This window comes from Carassius gibelio, chromosome B16 (assembly GCF_023724105.1).
Source record: "Carassius gibelio isolate Cgi1373 ecotype wild population from Czech Republic chromosome B16, carGib1.2-hapl.c, whole genome shotgun sequence".
Taxonomy (NCBI): Eukaryota; Metazoa; Chordata; class Actinopteri; order Cypriniformes; family Cyprinidae; genus Carassius; species Carassius gibelio.
The window spans coordinates 23,260,484-23,281,132 of NC_068411.1; the positions used below are offsets into that span (position 1 = coordinate 23,260,484).

Genomic DNA, 20,649 nt, shown 5'->3' on the forward strand with positions numbered 1-20,649 from the left:
ATGAGTTGTTTCCTTCCTTTTATTTATCTGAACAGTTTAACAATAACAAAAAATACTGCAGGAATCCTGACCAATGAATTACATACTAAATATAACATATAATAAAATTAATAAAACACTATGTAATGTTGCAATAAATAAATAAAAGCACACTGAAGTGTTTTATTACTTTTTTATTATTTTTTATTTTACATGACACACACCGTGTACTAATTTTTCATTATGCTTGTATTGACTGCATAATGTATTCAGTTAAATTATATATTGATTTTATTTATATTGTCAGCTTGATTTTATTTCAAGGTGTATATTTCAGTTTGTTTTCCATAAAGATTTAAATTTTAAGGTACATTTGTATTTTGCATCCTTCTTTTATTTGTTTATGCTTATAGTTTATTCATTGCAGTTATATTTTGTATTATTTTATTTTATTGTATATTTATTCAAATAGGTCTGTTAAATGCCTTCATACTATATGTGTGAAACAGGGTACAATGTGATAATTTTTTTTATCTCTGACAGATGCATTGTTGCGAAATAAAAAAGAACAGATAATTAATTTTTAAACACACGCATATATATATATATATATATATATATATATATATATATATATATATATATATATATATATATATATATATACTGAACGTGTGTGTGTGTGTGTGTGTGTTTTCAGGTTGCAGGCAGAGGTCGCACAGCTGTGGAGCGCGACACGAGGAGGCGGGGAACCGGAGGAGGGCGCGTCTAAAAGGATCCTCCTCAGAGCCTTACCTGGGAAAACTACAGGAATACTTTAACGCCATAGTGAAGGCATGTCCAGGACGCGGTCACAGGATGATTTTTTAATAAGCTAGGCACCGTTTTCGACATACACCATGTATACGACTGAACGCAGGCGCATGAGCCTGCACGAGACCAAGAGAAAGGATCCCGTGCGAGTTTCAGCTGGAAGTTTATGGCAGGATCATTTGGCTCTCGAAATCGGCGGCGGGGGTAAAGGCGTAATATCCCCGCGGAGTAGGACCAGGGCTTTATCCGTGGTTTATATCGCCGTTGACGACGGGTCTGTGCCTCAAACCGAGGCGAATCTTTCACTGACATGTCTTAAAGAAGCCTGCGCAGACGCGCATGCGGTGCTCAAGAGTATTTCCTTTGAGCGCGTTGCGTTGGGCACCTCTGAAATTCTGGACACTTTTTACAACGCAGGCAAGTTGTGGCACGTACATATCTGGGATTTTCAGGAATAATTCCAAAGTGCATTTGTAAGCGGATGTTATTTTAACTCTGTCTTTAGATGTTGTTGTGGTGGAGATGAATAACACCATCTGCCAGCCGTCTCTGTTTTATCACCTGGGTGTCAGGGAAAGTTTCAGTATGACCAATAATGTCATCCTGTACTGTAACAAACGAGAAGACGATCTTCAAGTTGTGAAGGTGAGACACAAGGCACACAAAAACATTCCAATGAAAATGCAAGGTTGTGTTCGAAAGTCTCTAATAATTACACCGGTGCTGGTTGTCACACTTTATTTTATTGAATATTTCTCAGTGTGAGTATGTTTTTGAATGCCAGTTTCTGTGTAGACACAAACCTTAAAGCCTTGGCAAAAAAACAAACTCTTGACAACGATGTTGTCACGCTATATGGGGTGAGTTATCATAATGTGACCTTCCGTTTAAACAACACTACTATTACGAAACATTAATTTATTAATAAATGGCAACATACATAATATAAAATAATTTTTTAAAATACAATTATTAAGCATGTGACTTTTTTTATCCCAAATATTAATTTATTATAAATACCCTTTTTCTAAAATGCTTCCTTTCCAGTATTTGTGCGAACACACACACACACATAAAATATGTATTTTTCTGATAATGTGATAACAGAAAACAAATATAACTTAAGTTTGTAGATTTATTCTTCAAATAAGATAACAAAGACTTTCCCTAAAAACACAGCTTGACATTTCAGTTCTTCATTAGATCGTTGACTTGTTTTTTCATTAAAAAGTTGTTGTGTTTACCAACAGATATTACAAAATATCCTGATATTGATATTTCAAGGCACTATTAGGATGGTAGAAAATTTACAAGTACAATTGCAATTTAAGTATTTATTATTTAGATGTCTGAACTAACATACAAAAACACTACAAGCATTTGTATGATCAGTTGTTTCACTCTAAACATTATAGCTACTGAGTGACTGTCCTTGTCACAACCTACCTCGGTGCTATATCATATGTTTTCATTTGGTCTTCTGTATTCTTCATTCTAGGAACAATGTGGGAGCTACACTTTTATTCCCTATATGGTGTCACCACAAGGTAAAGTATTTGCCTGTGATGCCACACTGATGAGGGGCATCAAAGATTTCCTTCATTCCAGCTTTAAATTTGAATCCTTGCTGACCCCTCTGGAGGATCGACTGGTCAAGTTGCTGGAAAGTGTTCACATTCATTCTAGGTAGGACTGTGCATTTTCTTGTCCTTGAAGTCACGTGCTAATTGCGTCTTTCAAATCGTCTGAATTAACATTTAGCACACTCTTGGCTCCTAGCGAATACCTCCATGAGGCAATCCGCAGAGAGATCCGTCTGGCCCGAGAGCACTTCACCGGACAGGCCCTGAGTCAGGAGCTGGGCCGGATCCAGAAGCGCCTGGACTCTGTGGAGCTTCTGAGTCCAGACATTGTTATGAGCCTCCTGCTATCTTACCGGGACATCCCAGTGAGTTACTAGAGTAACATATGCACAACACGAAACTTTCAGTTACAAACACAGCTAATATAATTGAACGTGTTGATAGCATACTGTATAGTTATTATATTATATAAACAAATAGGCTCCTTTGCAGTAATTTTGAATGCATGTTTGTGCCAGACCTTCTTTGTATGAATGTTTTGATTGTTTCTGTGATACACACCTGAATCTGTTTAATTATTAATGAGATCTAGAAATGAGATCTTACCGTCCTTTATATAATAAATCATGTAGTAAACATTAAGTGATTGCTTCCCGTTCTTGAAGATTTTCATGCTGTGCTTTTTAATTTGATTATATGCATTTCCTTGTCTACCCAGAGAAATAAGCAAGATTGTTTGACTTGGATGGTTGTGAAATATTAGAGGTGCCAGCCAAATGTGTAAATAATTCAATGAAATTGAACTCTCTTTCTCAATGTGATTCAAGGACTACGACGCCATAATAAATCTGGTGGAGACCTTGAATAATTTGCCCATGTGCATGGTGACATCACATCAGAACATCAAGTTTCAGTATATATTTGCACTGAACAGGTAAACTTTTTTTATTTATTTATTTTAAATAATGTAATACACAAAAACAAATTTATTTGAGAAAATATTAATATTGTTCCATTCAAAACATTTTGAAATGTGTTTAAAGGAGGAATCATCCTGGCGATCGTGCCAAGGCTTTAAAGCTCATTTTACCCATCGTGGAATCGGGGAGCACCGTGGCCTCAGATGTGTACTGCCTGTGCGGGCGCATCTACAAGGACATGTTCCTGAGTTCGGGCTTCAAAGACACAAACAGCAGAGATCAAGCTTGTTACTGGTGAGTCATTACAAATTACCGTCCTGATCGACAGAGTCGCCACGTGACTGTTGATCTTTATGTCTGTTGCACACATTTATAAACATCCACTTCACTGTATAGTCCTACGGTAGGATAGTATCTAACCTGAAATAATGCAAATAAAAGTTAATATTCCAGTGGTTTGCACATGCTTCCAAAACCTGTTCAGTAGTTTTGTCTTGCTTTCCAGTACAAATATGCAAATAATCTTAAAGCAAGATATGTTTATCAAAAAAAAAAACGGCTTAAGACTTTGATATGAACACTTGTTATTAGAGAAGATGTATTTTTCCTGTTTTCAAATAATACATTTTTAGGTATATTTTTCTTAACTAAATTTTGCAGATGTATGCTTTAAAAAAACAAAAAACAAAAAAAACATAACAATAATTTCCAGAGTGCGCTAAGAAAATACAATTTTAATAATAATTAAAAAAAAAAAACATTTCTTATTTTTTTTTTAAATATAAACCTTACTAAATTTTTGTAGATTTATGCTTTAAACAAACAACCAAACAAAATGCATAAAGATGTTCAATGGGAAAATATGACAATATGAATTCCCTAATACATTCCCTGAGACAAATAAATATAATTTAATACAGTTCTTATCTGAATTTGTCTGATTTAAATCATGTTTAGATACTTTCTTTGACTAAAAATTAGAGAATTAGTATTATTATTTATTTTTTGCAAATGTTTTCACTGTGGTTCAAGCAGAGATGCAATCATGTTTGTTAAAGTGTTTGTGGTAATGCTAATTTCTCTAATATTCCATTCTTGTGTTTCTACCTATATGTTGTCCTGCAGGTATGGAAAGGCTTTTGAGATTGAACCAACTTTGCACTCCGGAATCAATAACGTTGTGCTTCTGATAGCTGCTGGGCATGAATTCGACACCTCTATTGAACTGCGGAAAAACGGTGTGTTTGTGTGTCCCTCATTTAGCTTCACCGCTCTTGTTGTGAGCCCTTTAAACAGTGAGATGGATCATGGTTTGGTCTACATATCTTATACAGTAGTGCTTTGCGGGCTATCGCATGGTCTTTTCTGTATAGCAGGCTAGTGTATAGAAACTGATATTTAGTGGCCTACTCGTATAATACAGATGCTTCAGGCATTGAGCATGAATGCATGATGACACAAAGCATGTGTATAGAGAGCATGAGAAAGTAACAGTTTGAGGTGGTTATACAGGTGTTGCCTTGCTTTCACACATGCATGACTCCCACTCTTCATTCATTTACCAAATAGATAGAGTTTTTATTATTGAGTTTTGGTTTATTGAGTCATGGTGTTTTTTTGTGCATTGTGCAGGTGTCACACTCAGTAGCCTGCTGGGCAGGAAAGGCAGTCTTGAGAAAATGCAGGACTACTGGGATGTGGGTTTTTATCTGGGGGCTGGAATCTTGGCCAATGAGCACAAAAAAGTCATAGATGCTTCTGAGAAGCTCTACAGGCTCAATGCGCCAATGTGGTGAGTAAAGAAAGTGAATGTTAATTTAGCTTTATTTATGGCAGTCTGAAGTTAAAGTTATTACTATTAATGAATATTATTGGAATGATTTTCATTCATTAAAAAAATATATTAATTAAAAAAATGCAATTGCAAATTGATTTACATTTACATTTAAAGCCCTAAGTTTTATTTTCAGTTTTTTATTTATAACACCCCTTATTCTAAAAAGGACTAGGCCTATCCATTTTATTCTTCTTCTTTTTTTTAATTATAATTAATTACCCCAAAAAACAGATTTAATCAATAAATTGCATGAGAAACACCCTCAATAAATAGAATGGAAAAGAAATCAGATTATTGTGACAAAACATGAAGGCAAACCTAAATAAGATTTCTCTGTTAAAAAAGGTATGTTGCATCCATCATGGAGACATATATACTGTACAAGCAGTTTGCCAAACCTCGAGACAACAGTCATCCTAAACAGGAAACTGTGGACTTTTGGATGGAGTTAATGGTGCAGGCATGCAAGCCTACCGTTTCTACAGCACGCTGCCCAGTAAGACAGCCTCTTTTCTCCCTTCTCATCGGTACAACATTACCCTACTGCACAAGAGACAGCTTGTTTAACTTAGCTTCAACAACAATTAAAGGAAAGGCCAAAAAGGTGGAGACATAAACAGACTCAAAATATATATCTTGTTTAGGTTCTGATTCTGGAGCCCACTAAAGTCTTCCAACCTAGTATAATAAGCGTAAGTGAAGAAGATGACAGCCGTACAGTGCAGCTGAGACACGTCACTCCACTCGAGGTGAACACCCTTGACCCTTGATGTTTTTTGCACACGTTGTGCAGGCTGCAGTGTGTGTTGTCACGCAGTGGAGTTTCCATGTTATTCAATTATTTATGTGGTGGATAGGCATCATTTAACATGACGGGAGTGCGGAGTGACCCGATGCTTTATGCTGTAAATTTCAACCTTGTGTTCATGTCTGTGGGAGTGTAATGTGCTTTATTTGGCTTTCCCAGAAAGGTCTTCATGAGTGGACTTTCCCAGCATCTGCGATTCGTGGAGTAAGGTATTGTTCGCTTATGGGAATACTGTCATTTCCACAATTTTTTTTTCCTTTTTTTTCTGCTTTCCATTTCCGATCTTGCAGAAGTCTATAATCCCACCAGAGCTGCTCTGGTTTGGCAACAGGCCAATGACTTTCTCTTTTTTTTTTACTTCCTCACTTGTTGCTTGGCCTGGTTGACGCCTGTTATCCTCTTTCCAGCTTTTAAGCTATTGGTCAATGTCTTTTTCTGTTCTTTTTCTTTCTGTTTTTGCTCCCATTTCCAGCCTTAAGGGCGGCAGGCATCTAGTTTAGAGCTCATGTTGCAAAATAAACGGCACTGGATGTTAATATTTAAGGTCACATTGACCCATAGTTAAAAAATAATTTCAGTTATGCATAAATAGCTCTAGGAAGGGTTTGTGTTCCTAGTAGGATTAGTATTTCCACACAGGTGTGCATTATTTGTTTATCTGAACATGATTCATTTTCTAAGGCATCGTAACTAAATGAAATTTGTCTGGGTTTTTTATAAAGTGTTGTATTTGTCATTAAAATGTTTTAGAGTTACAATTAGCTGTTCAGTCATAATGTCATCTTGTAGGCCATCCTAGAAGGATTATTTGCAATCCTGTGAATATTTAAATATTGCTGAAAATCTAAATCTCTGATTGACATTATTTAAAGAGAGTTTCAAATGTTCTATGTAACACACGTAATTACATATTCACCTAAAACGTATTTAATTTTAAAACCATTGTGGGTTACTGCACTACAACAGTTGGCATATTCACACAGATTTACATACATTTGTTTAAAAATGATTTAACTTATAAATTCCCAAGGGAAACCACAGATCTTCTGAGTTTTAGGACTACAAACTAAATCGCTGTATTTTGATCTGTTTCAAATGGTGTAAAATGATTTGTCCCATTATCTTTGATGTTTTAGTTTTTGGCTTGTGATTGTGAATCCCTGTTATTCCACTCTTGCAGCATCTCCAAGTTTGACGAGCGGAGCTGCTTTTTGTATGTCCTGTACAATTCAGATGACTTCCAGTTGTACTTTCCCAGCGATCTTCATTGTAAAGGGTAAGCTTCTCCCATCGGCACATTGCTTAAACACGCTGCCAAGGACAACATAAGGGAAGAGCTCCAGTGTCATGATTGTTTTGACAGCAAATGTACTGTTAAAAGATTAAGTTCTGTGAATCTGTTTTAAGAATAACCTGAATCTAATCTTCAGAGGTGCTGCGGGCACTATTCACTATGCCTTTAAAATACAGGTCATATGATTTTCTCATGTATCCTGTTGTATCAGGTTCAGTAAGTCACGTTTGAATTTGTCATAGTTCCATTGAAATAAGCATCAAGCGATTACGTAATGGCAAAATGATTAAGTGCATTTTAACACCATTTTTGCTGAAATATCATGTCACATTGAAAGAGATTTTTTTTCGTTGGACATATTCTCAAACCCTGTAATTTTTGCTGCTTGTTAGGTTCTGTGATTTGGTCAACTCTCTGTTGCATCACACAGAAAGTCCCGTGGAAGATTCCAGTCCAATCAGGGCAGGTGAAGGAGATTTAGAGGTGAGAGAAATCACCATGAATATCACATATCTTCTCATTGTTTGTTCAAGCTAGTAACCATGTTTGGCATTAGTGAAAATGTGCACTTGGTTGATTAAGCAGCTTTTTTTTTATCTTATCCTTGATATATAACCCTTGAAATGACTTCCGCTGATGTAGATGTAGCTCATGGTAGAATTGGATGATATTATTGAGTTGAACAGACCTGAGATATATTTGAAAACCTCCTTAGTTTAGTTTTGATTAACCAATTAGTTGGTCCATTTCTCATGGCTTGGATTTTGCCAGTCAGGAAATGTAGTGTCAGTTGATTCTGCTATTTCTGTTTATTACTGTGAAGCTGCTTTTGCTTTGATCTGTACTGTATCTGTAAGCGCTATAGAAATAACAGTGACTTGACATTTTATGGTAAAATAGTTTCTTTTAATGTGGATCTTTCCATATGGTTCAATAATGCAACTGTGATTTCTTTAGTATTGCCATAACTCCACATTTTAAACCTACTTCCTGCTGTCATGTGTTCTAAGTGCAGCAAGTTTAGTACTTGCTGAATATAGCAGTTAAATTAAAACTAAATTAAATTTATGCATTTAGCAGACTCTTTTATCCAAAGCGACTTACAGTGCATTCAGGCTATCAATTTTTACCTATCATGTGTTCCCGGGGAATCCAACCCCCAATCTTGCGCTTGCTAACGCAATGCTCTACCACTTGAGCTACAGGAAGTATGAAATGTAATGCTTCGTCCTAGAAAACTCAGCTTTGCTGTTTTTAACAAGCATTGAGCATACATGTTTGTTTAACTTTAATTTTTCCTTAATATTTAATCATTGCTTAATTAAATGTAAAATATTTCATAAAACATATATTATCGTTCGAAAGTTTGAGGTTGAAAATTATAAAAAAAAAAAAAAAGTTTGTCTCTTATCACCAAGGCTAAACTTATCTATTGTAGCGTTATTACTGTCTTTGCTGTCAATTTTAAATTAAATGTCAATTTAATGCACCCTTGATGAATAAAAGTATCAATTTCGTACAATTTAGTACGTTTATGAGAGGAATGAAAAGGGAGACAAGGTGGTGCTGGGGAAAGGAACCTATGGAGTGGTGTACGCTGGACGGGACCTCAGCAATCAAGTGCGCATCGCAATCAAAGAGATTCCAGAGAAGGACAGCACGTATGAACATGTTTTTCCATTGCTTTCATTTCTCTAGTGGAATGCATCATTTAGAATATGCTTCTTAAGTTCTGATCAATTTAGCTGTAAGTTTGTTTAATTTATTCCAACTGTATCACGAAGAATCAAACAGATAAAAGATAAAATAGCTTCATATATACTACGTAACAAACATTACACATTAAAAATATACTATTAGATTCACAACTCTTAAAACATGTCTAATTTTGCCACACAGAATTACTGTATGATATGATTCATAAAATCTATGAATAATTTGATATATTAGACAGTGACCCTGGACCACAAAACCAGTCATATGTGGCTAAGGTATATTTTTAGCAATAGCCAAAAATACGTTGTAAGGGTCAAACTTAACGATTTTTCTTTTATGCCAAAAATCTTTAGGATATTAAGTAAATATCATGTTCCATGTAGATATTTTGTAAATCTCCTACCGTAAACACGTCAATAATAGTTTTTGCACCCTCAGATTCCAGATTTTCAAATAATTATATGTTGAACATATATTGTCCTATCATATCAAATCCATACAACAATAGAAAGCGTATTTGTTCAGCTTTCATGTGATTTAAAAAAAAACTGACACTTAAGACTGCTTTTGTCATCCAGGGTCACGTATATTAATACATTTAAAAATAATAATAATAAAATGGTGTATAATATGACCTTTACTTTTAACCTTTAGTAGAATATTTACATCGCTTCTGAACTGTGTATACATTGTTGATCTGCTTCAGTAGAAATCAATGTTTGTTTGTTGACCCCTGACCATGTTCGAAGGTCCCCACGGCCCAGTAATGTTTGTGCACAGGACCGATGCTTGTTTAATCTGTCCTCACATGGACATTTAGCAGAAATAGAACTCTCCATTTGATCCGAGTCTTGTGCTTAACTGTTTTAACCAAATATGCCCATAACCACCCTTATGATTGTGGTCAGAACTGCATAGCTTAGATGATCATCATTTTTATGTTTTGTCTACCATTTTGGTCTCTCTTTTTTTTTTTTTTTTTTAGCTACTCTCAGCCACTCCATGAGGAGATTGCCCTACACAAGAGGCTGAAGCACAGGAATATTGTTCAGTATTTGGGATCCGTCAGTGAGGATGGCTTCATCAAGATCTTCATGGAGGAGGTTCCTGGAGGTGTGGCGTGCTTTTCTGATTGCTCTCTGTCATTTCCTTTTAACTTGTCATTTTTGGTGACATGAGGAAATGATGATTTTCGTAAGGTCAATTGAGAAATCCTAGGCTCTCTAAGGAAGGGTGTGTTGTGTGTAATCTTCATGTGTTGGAAGATCTCCAACTGAGAGTGTAATTGAAATGTGCTGTACCGAACAGCACAGACCAGTTTAGAGAATTCATCTCCGAGTTATTTATGGCTCAGTGACGTAACACTCATTGATGTGTTTGGTCCTACACCTCCTATATGAAGACAATACCTAGACTATCCTGAGTCATGAAAAAACGTTGAGCAGTTTGTAGTGAAGTAGTTACTTCAAAATATTATTGATATTTGACCAGCTTGGAAAGGATATCACTGTAGTAGACTTTTGACATTTTATATTTATTTATGTATGTGCATGTGGATACAGAGTGTATGATTTGAAAATGTATTCACTTGTTTTTTTTCTTCCTTCACAGGAAGTTTGTCCTCTCTCTTACGATCACAGTGGGGGCCTCTTAAAGATAATGAGGCGACCATTGTCTTCTATACCAAGCAGATTCTTGAAGGGCTGAAATATCTCCATGACAATCAGATCGTCCATAGAGATATTAAGGTATAAATGGATGCTTTCAGACTCTGTAAGAAATATTCCAGCTGCAGTTTTCATTATAACATGCCATAACTTTTCATCTCACCAGGGTGATAATGTTTTGGTAAATACATACAGCGGACTGCTCAAGATATCAGATTTTGGCACTTCTAAGAGACTAGCAGGAATCAATCCATGTACAGAGACGTTCACAGGTGAGTCTCCTAGTGCGTACTTCTCACATTACATTATGTACTTTTGTGTGTTTGCTTTTCAAACTCCTCGTGATTCATTCGTCCACAGGCACTCTGCAGTACATGGCTCCAGAAATCATCGACCAAGGTCCTCGTGGCTATGGCAAACCGGCTGATATCTGGTCTTTGGGTTGCACCATCATTGAAATGGCCACAGGGAAGCCTCCCTTTCATGAGCTGGGAAGTCCTCAAGCAGCCATGTTTAAGGTACTGCAGGTTTTTGTAGCAGGGATCTGAGTGTTATTTTAAGCTAATGGTTATATAACCATGTTAAATGAAATGTGAAGTTTATTTACATTCCATTCTCACATTCCCAATTGACTTCATGCTTAAAGCATATTTAATAGAGTCACAGTTAAGCCAGAGAAATAACTGCGCTAATGTCTGCTATAGTGCCCATTGTGGAAAAGACTGATGCTTCAATACAGCTGCCGTTATTAATTTTTTTCTGGCACATTATGTTTAGCTAGAAGTGTTTGTGTTTGTGTTTGCATACTTGCTTGAGTTTCAGGCCTAAATGTTAATATCTCTTTCAAAGAATCTCATCAGGTTTAATAACTGTCCCCCCGCAGGTGGGCATGTTTAAGATCCATCCCACAGTGCCAGAGTGCATGTCGGAGGAAGCCAAAGGCTTCATCATGTGCTGCTTTGAACCCAACCCAGACAAGAGAGCTACAGCATCAGAGCTCCTGAAAAACAGCTTTCTAAAGGCCAGTCCCAGGAAAAGGGCAAAGCCTCAGTCTGACAACACTCTGAAAGAACCTGTCGGTGAGTCTTTAAATCTCTGACACTTTAAAACCAACTCCTTTAAATGGGTGTTTCTTAAACACTACTTTTCACACTCACCTTTTTTTTTGTTGGTCTACTCATGTACAGCAATGTTTATTCATATTGCAGAAGAAATCCGTTTTTATTCACTTATTTAACTAGTAGTATTTATTTATAATTCTATTATTAATTAAATTATTTAATAAGTTAATTTTATAATTAATTAAGTAATTTACTTGATTTTATTTTAATTATTATTCATTTGTATATATTTCATTCATGTATAATTCATTTTTTATTAAGTTATTTATTTTTAAGTTTGTTTTGTTTTTATGAAAAAGAAAAGAATATATGTCCCCCAGGCATTTGAAAAATGAGGAAATGATAAAAATTCCCCAGGCAGTTTTTCTATGATCTTTATTCAGGAAAATAAGTGAATAAAATCCCCAGAATAACCCCTGAAAATGAACCCCAGTACATGAGAGTGCCATAGCCGAGTGTGATAAATTTGAAGAAACGCCCACATATGAATATGCCTAATATATTAAAGTAATTTGATATTAATTACTGGATATTTGCATATTTTGAGTGTATATATGGTCAATATATTGTAGGAGACTTTCATAGGAGCATGTCTGTACCCATTGCATTGCGTGTGGAGAACACAGATTCAGAACACATGGAATTGTCCTCCTCTTTTGATCTAAGAAGGACCACTCCTGCCTTCAAAGGAAATGACATGGCTGAAAGCCCACCCATCTCCAGCAGCTTTTTGGCGTGAGTCCATGCATTATATCCCAAATTCTGGGAGTTTTATATTGAAATATTCTTCAAGGACCTGAAATGTCTGATTTGCCTTCATGCTGTATGTATTTTTCTGTTGATAGAGTGCCAGATGAGCCTCAAGCAGACATGACCACAAGCCCAGCGGGTTCTGGAGAGAATCTAGGTCTGTTCATGCTGAGAAAGGACAGCGAACGGAGGGATACGCTGAATAGGATCCTTACCGAGTACATCAGCGATGTAGTTCAAAACATTGAGGAAACGTTGCCGCAGGTACATTCTCAAACTATTGTGTCACCTGAGATGACTGATGTGGAATGCTGTCACACCACCAGTGCCCTTTCTTACATGCTTGAATGATTCTGAATTGAAACGTGTGTGAAGATTCGCCTTTTATACCATCTCGCAGGCGGAGGAGCCGTGCATCACCCCAGATCACATCAGCCAGCTGATTGGCTGCCTCCGAGAGAACATCCGCTCTCCAGACAAAAGGCACTTGACTAACAGCCTCCTGACTTTACGTTCCAGCCTGCTGAACACCTCTGTGCCTCTCAGCAGCCTGCAGGCGGTGCTCTTTAGCTTCCAGGATGCAGTATGTTCATTGCTTTCAGTTTGCATTCATTTCAGTAAGCCTAAATCTAAATAAAACTAAGGGCTAATTATATATATATATATATATATATATATATATATATATATATATATATATATATATTCTATATAATACATCATCTGTGCACTATACATTGATATATTTGCAATTAAAAAGTTTTTTAAAAAAGTATATACATATATTTGTGCATTTATTCATTTACTCCTAAATCTTACCTTCATAATACTAAAGTATGTGTGACTCTTGTGTTTGTAGGTGAAAAAGGTTCTGAGGAAACAACAAATAAAACCTCACTGGATGTTTGCTTTGGACAACTTGCTGAGACAGGCTGTACAAGATGCTATCACAGTTTTGCTCCCAGGTGCATGAAGGACATCATTTCAATTAAAACCGTAATCCCATATGCTTTTATTGCATTCATGAAACTACTGTTACCTGCATATCTTCATTGCCATCCCTCAAAATCCATTTTCAGAGCTCAGGCTTCAGCTACAGTCATCATTTGAAAACGAGGAAAGTTCTCCAGAAACCGAGCAGCCAAAAGAGGCCGATTCTGAAACAACCGTCACCCCCATCACGAAGAACGAAGAGGAATGGGGTATCAGTCAAAATTCTGAAGAGGGTCACGCCAAATGCCACAATCTGCCCAGTGAACTCATCTCTAGCCACTCTTCACTTGCACAGGAGTTATCAGAACTTCGACTTGAGTCCAGGAGGTATTGAAAACTTTTGCTGCCAAACCTCACAGTGATTACTGCTTAAAATATACATAATGTACACTACCATTCAAAAGTTTGAGGTCCGAAAATTGTAATTTGCTTTTATTATTATATTTTTTAAGTAAAATAATACTTTAATTCAGCAACAATGCATTAAATTGATCAAAAGTGAAAGTAAAGGCATTTCTGATATATATATATAATTTTTTTTTTTTTTTATAATTGCTATCTTCTGAACGTTCTATTCATTAACAGAATCCTGAAAATGTATCAAAACATTTTTTTATATATAAAAAATATATATTTCTGAAGGAGTATGTGACACTGAAGACTGGAGTTATGGCTGCTGAAAAGTAAAATATATTTTAAAATATAAAAATTGGAAACAAGTTTTAATTTGTAAAAAAAAAAATGCACACCCTTGCTATTACATTACTTTTCAGTCAAGCATATGGGACACTTATGCTGTTAATCTTACACTTTTACTAACTGTTGCCGTATTTTCCGCACTATAATTAATTAAAAAAACAATTTTTTAATTTTCTCAAAAAATGACAGTGCGCCTTATAATCCGGAGCGTCTTATATATGGATCAAGTTGTTCTCTCAAAATGTTGATATTCGCTTTAGCACAGCTCCATCTAGCGGATGCATAACGCAAACCCAGTCAAACGTTTGACTGCAGTATCTTCTATTCTATGCGCCTTATAATCTGCTGCGCCCTATATATGAAAACCGTTCTAAAATAGACCATTCATTAAAGGTGCGCCTTATAGCGCGGAAAATACAGTAGTCTTAGTAATTAGTCTCAAACTATAAAAAAAAAAAAAAAGCTATAGATTTTATTCTGTTGTGAATTGTTTGCATTGCATTCCAGGTTGCTAATTCAGCTGAATGAAAAGGAGAAAGAATTCCAGGAGCTTCTGAGGAACTCACTTCAGACGAAACAAAGGCACATCAACGCTCTGGAGATCAGGGCTGTGTCTACAGTGGCAGGTAGCTCAGTTTTTTTTAACTGTGACTTCTGAATAAGCACTGTATTTGCTACTGAACAATTGTTTTTAACTTCTTCCTTCATACGAGAGAAAGTTCTCACCTCAGGCAGTCAAAAGGTGTGGCCATGGAGCAATATGTGTCAGATTTATTCACATCCACTCCACTTGCCACTGCTTGTCTTTAGTTCTGGGAGGAGATTTTGAGACTCGCAGAGAACACACCTTGTATTCGCTCAAAACTGTTAACCAAATTCAACCAACCCTATTTAATGCCTTACCCTCGGGACTTGTGTTTTCACAATATGTACTTCTATAGATGTAAAACCCTGTTCTGAAAGTGTTTTAGAAACAATAAGTTTTGTAGTGACCATTTATTTTGGTAATAGTGTATAACAGACTGCATATTTACAGTAATGTTAAAGTAATGCATCCATAGTAAGAGTGTATGTAGCCATTGTGTGATATGTTTATTCATTCCCACAGATAATAAACCTTCACACTATAATGCTCACAATGCTGCTATGGTGCGCTGGTTAAGAGGTGTTCCAGTAGATGAGAAAACCATAGAAATAGTGAGTGAAAATATGGATTTTTGATTTGCTAATTAATTTTTATAGACTTCTAATAGTAAAAGTTGGCTTTAAAACATAGTTGATAGTGATTGGCTGTTCTTTCTTTAAGCTTGTTTTTCATGAGTTTACCTTGGACGGTCTCCTCCATCTGGCCTGCAGAGATGATCTGCAGTACTGTGGCATCAAGTAAGTACTGAACAAGAATTATATGCCAAGGTGCAGGAGATATAGTTAAAATTCAATATTTCATTAAAGAAATCGTATATACACTACTGCTTGGCGTCTGTAATTTTTTTGTTTTTGTTTTTTTTTTCCTTTTGAAAGTAGCTCTTATGCTCTCCAAGGTTACATTTATTTGATCAAAAATACAGTATGCTTTATTTATTTATTGTATTTAGAAAGCTCAAAAGAACAGCGGTTATTTGAATTGTTTTCAATGTAATGCATTGCTAAATAAAATTGCTAGAAAAACATAGTGATCCAGTCTTTTGAACAGTTCTGTACGATGTGTAGTAAATCTGTGTCCATGCATTTGTCACTCAGAGGCGGGATGCTGTGTCGTTTGTGGGCTGCCATCTCCAAGCAGAGGAAGTCGCTTCTCAGTCCAGTCAAAGAGGACAGTGAAGATACCATTCTATAACATGACTCTCTCGACAAGTTTTTACATGCTATGAGCTCAGTGAGTTTGCGGTTTCTAGAGTCTGTGCCTTTTTTGGCACTATAATTTTATTTCTATGCCTAGCACAAAAAAAAGACTACTGTTCAAAAGTTTGGGGTTGGCAAGATCTTTTAATTTTTTTTTATTAAACATTATGCTTATAGTAGTCATTGCTCCATACTTTAGTGTCACATGATCATTCAGAAATCATTCTTATATGCTGATTTGATGCTCAAGAGACATTTCTTCTAATCATCAATGATGAAAATTATTATAGGCTGTGCTGCTTAATATTTCTGTGGAAACATTGTTTGAAGAAGAAATGCTTTGGAACATTATAAATGTCTTTACAGTGACTCTATGAATCAAATGTGTGCTTGCTGAATAAAACTTACAGTATGTTATTTAAATAATTTAGTGGCCCCAAACATTTGAATGGTAGTGTGCAATCTCCTAATAGTTTAAGGACATTCAGTCTCTCAGTTACTCAATATGTTTTATAAAGTTCTATAATGTGTGAAATATTTATGCCAACATCATCTGAAAATCATAAGTTATTGTGCAGTGTATTGAGTTGAGTATATACTTTAAAGGGCACAGAAATGCTGTATTTGTATTTATGAATTGTCCGTTCTTATTAATACTAGATATTACCTAACCTTACAGAAGAAAGCAATTCTGACAACTAAACTAGAAAAAAATCGACAAATATTTTGTAATTTATTTAAAAAATAAAGCTTTTAATTGTAATTGTAGTTACTGGTATACATTTGCTCCTTGTTCATTTTGAATGGTCCTATGTGCTAGAATAAATGCAATTTTTAAACACAAATATTCCAAGTAATCCTTCAATTCTTGTGAGATGATAATAATAGCTAGAAGATAATTATAAGTAAATGTTGTTAAAAATATTTAAATATGGCGTAAAGTATATTGCACCTGATAGGATGTCAACTTTCCAAAAATGTATTTGAGGTCAACTATGGGTTTTAGTGATAGAGCGATAACACCTGCTAAACATCTGAGTAAACGTATTAGCAATTCACTTTATCCATGATGCATTTTTTTAAGCTTTCTTGCTTCAAACATTATTCATCTGGATTAATGTGCATTTCATTTGTCAAAATATATTATTTTAATTGTATATGTGACACTGGACCACAAAACCAGTCTTAAGTCTCTGGGTTATATTTTTAGCAATAGCCACAAAACATTGTATGAGTCAAAATGATAGATTTTTCTTTTATGCCAAAAATCATTTGGATATTAAGTAAAAATTATGTTCCGTGGAGATATTTAGTAAAATTCCTACCATAAATATATCAAAACTTAATTTTTGATTAATAATATGCATTGCTAAGAATTCATTTGGGAAACTTCAAAGGTGATTTTCTTGCACCCTCAGATTCCAGATGATCTCGGCCAAATATTGTCTGATATTAATAAACCATACATCAATGGAAAGCTTATTTATTTATCTTCCGTATGATTTATACATCTCAATTTGGAAGATTTACACTTAAGACTGGTTTTGTGGTCCAGGGTCACATATGTAGAGGCTGCTGCAGAGGTGCAGTATTTGAATACTTTATGAACATATAAATATATAATTTTATGAGAGTCCAAAACATTTGCACACACAAGCATAAGTAACATCATTTTCCAGTGTGAAATCTCACTGACGTTATTCACATTCCTCAGAGATGTGTTTCAGTCCTTACTGGCAACACAAAGTGTGTGTCGAGTGTGTGTTTGGTAGATGGGTGGTTCACAGTCGTGTTTGGAAGAAGTGATGCCATGCGCTGAAGCTGATCTAACAGTTCCAGCCTGCTTCCTTATGTTTCTGAACTGTTTACGTTGCCTTAGCAACAGCTATTACATCATCCTCTGACTGCTGCCTCCAGGTTGAGGATCAGTTTATCACAGGGAAATTTCCTGCTTTTCCCTGATATATCCGTGGCTGTCTGCACTTTTTTGGTGCGGTCAACCACTTCAATGATCAAGCAAGGACATGAAGGTTTTAATCACCCAATTCATCATAAAGGATATGAGCTCATCAATGGGATGGGCTTCTCTAGTCATTCAATGAGCAATACCTTGCATTTTTTTTATAAAAGACTGGAATAAACGACACCAATTTTTAAATCCGGACAGATTGTACACATAATATGCTTGCAGACTTTAAAACTGGGCTGATCACACTGCTCTCTTAAAAAAAAGGTACAAAAGCTGTCACTGGGACGGTACACTTTTAAAAGGTAAAAGGTGTACCTGTAGAAAGGATACCACCCCAGTGACAGGATTTTTTTTTTTTTTCTGAGATGCAAGCAACACATGACAAATGAAAACAAAGCAGGTTTTATAATGACCTCAAACCTGTTCAATAACATATGACTGGACGGATTCCAAGGCCAGAGATTCAACTCCAACTGCCCAAAATCTGCTGACTTTGACTTTATGATCGGAGGCTCTGAAGGAGAGACTTATTTATCACCCAGACTGCAAATCGGAGCAAAAATCTGTGCTGAAGTCTTGTATTCCAGCCTTAACTGGCATGACAAATAACTGGGAAGTTGTTGGCGTACTGTATATATGTTGTTGTAATATATAATAATACAGATTTTGAACCAAATTCAAAACTTTGTTGTCCGTCATTTTGCTTTAAATCCCATTGCAGTCATTGCTAGTTGAATTTCAGTTTGCCTGATATTGATTATACATCAATTGCTTTTTAATGACTTGGCAAGAGTAATGTGGCGTACTGTATATATGTTGTTGTAATATATAATAATACAGATTTTGAACCAAATTCAAAACTTTGTTGTCCGTCATTTTGCTTTAAATCCCATTGTAGTCAACACTAGTTGAATTTCAGTTTGCCTGATATTGATTATACATCAATTGCTTTTTAATGACTTGGCAAGAGTAATGAATAACAGAGCATACAGTAGCTTGCCCTTGAAATCTGTTTATAGTCCAGGGCTCTCCACAGCTAGTGGTGCTTTTCAGCAGGTGGAGCAGATGTCACTGCTTTGGCCAGAGATTTTGAGGTTAAGTGAAAAGGATTTGCTTCTTCCTTCCTGTTCTTTTTCTTCTGTGTATGTTATTGAGCTCATTCTTTCCTTCTTTTGCTGTCGAGACCTCTTTATCCGTCTCCTTGTGAAGGCTGGTGGTGCATGTGATCCATTAAATAGGGAATTCTGTACAGGGATTATATGGCTTTCGGACTTACTTCATTAGAAGGAGGATGTTCTTTTTCCTCAATGAGATTTTCCACCATTTCGAATAAATCTGCCTTATCACTGCTCTACAGCCTTAAGTTTTCTGAAACTGTCCTGTGGTGGATAATAACTGTTAGATACTTATTTGACATAGAAGAGAGAGTTACAGGGGTTGCAGAAAATAATGTTAACGCTTGAGGAATATAAGGTGTTTAATGACCTTTTGTGTTTAATACAGCTTCCAAACTTCTTAGAATATATTTATATAACTTTTGAGAAGTCTCCAGAGCAATGTTGCCAATTGCTTGTTGGAAACGGAGATGGTTGAGGAGAAAACTGCGTCTCACTATTCTTTGCAAAACTGCCCAAAGTGGTTTTATAGTATTCAAGTAAGTCCAGTGTCCAGGTTCAATGATCATGACCATCATTTTTGCATTTTAGCACTGGTGTCAGTAATAAAAGGGTTACTCCACCCCAAGTTGAAAATGTTGTCATTTATCACTTACCCCAATGTCGTTCCAAACCTGTGAAAGCTTCGTTCGTCTTCGGAACACAATTTAAGATATTCTGGGTGAAAACTGGGAGGCTTGTGACTGTAAAGTAAAATACAGTTTCAAAGTCCAGTGAAGTATGAAAAACATCTTCAGAATAGTCCATCTGCCGTCAGTGGTTCAACCGTAACATCATGAAGCGACAACAATACTTTTTGTATGTGAATAAAATAAAAATAATGACTTTATTCAACAATTTGTCTCCTCTGTGTCACTCCACATCAGTGTAGCACCATTTTGGAGAATCTGAGCTTAATTGTGTTCTGAAGACGGAAAAAGCTTTTACAGGTTTGTGTATGCATTCATAATCATAAAGACTGTTGTTCCTGAGTATTTGTGATGTGTTTGCAGCTCAAGCATATGTGACTGTGATTACTAGCACAGGTTGTAGCAATAGACAAAAATATATTGTATGGGTCAAAATGATCAATTTTCTTTTTATCCCAAAAATCAGGATATGTAAAGATCATGTTCCCTGAAAATATTTAATAAATTTCCTACTGTAAATTTATATAAAAAAAACTTAATTTTTGATTAGTAATATGCATTGCTAAGAACTTCATTTGGACAACTTTAAAGGTGATTTTCTTAATATTTCGATTTTTTGCACTCTCCAATTTCAGCTTTTCAAATCAGCCAAATATTGTTCCTATCCTAACAAACCATACATACATCAATGGAAAGCTTATTTCTACCACAGCTGTACCTACTGCAAAGAAGTTGCTCACTGCATAAAGGTTTTTCTTAAGGTGGCTACAATTAAATTCTTTTTAAAAACACTGTCATTCGAATGTACACAGTGAAGGACATTTTAAAAAGAATTTAAGCTTTTAAATGGGTTC

The 20,649-nt window shown here is 35.6% G+C and overlaps 1 protein-coding gene across 1 annotated transcript; it reads left to right on the forward strand.

The window, feature by feature from the left end:
* The first annotated feature begins 691 nt into the window (after positions 1–691).
* Positions 692–16,867, forward strand: si:ch211-1i11.3 (mitogen-activated protein kinase kinase kinase 5). Its single transcript, XM_052578373.1, has 28 exons — positions 692–1,209; positions 1,298–1,437; positions 2,291–2,478; positions 2,572–2,740; positions 3,203–3,309; positions 3,419–3,589; positions 4,421–4,533; positions 4,928–5,087; positions 5,478–5,628; positions 5,777–5,881; positions 6,100–6,149; positions 7,121–7,216; positions 7,627–7,717; positions 8,762–8,895; positions 9,936–10,063; positions 10,562–10,698; positions 10,784–10,889; positions 10,978–11,135; positions 11,501–11,696; positions 12,311–12,473; positions 12,584–12,752; positions 12,889–13,071; positions 13,348–13,453; positions 13,568–13,808; positions 14,688–14,806; positions 15,289–15,377; positions 15,487–15,563; positions 15,921–16,867. The coding sequence occupies exons 1-28, from the start codon at positions 879–881 to the stop codon at positions 16,015–16,017; spliced, it is 3,975 nt and encodes a 1,324-aa protein (XP_052434333.1). The 5' UTR covers positions 692–878; the 3' UTR covers positions 16,018–16,867.
* Positions 16,868–20,649: the final 3,782 nt, after the last annotated feature.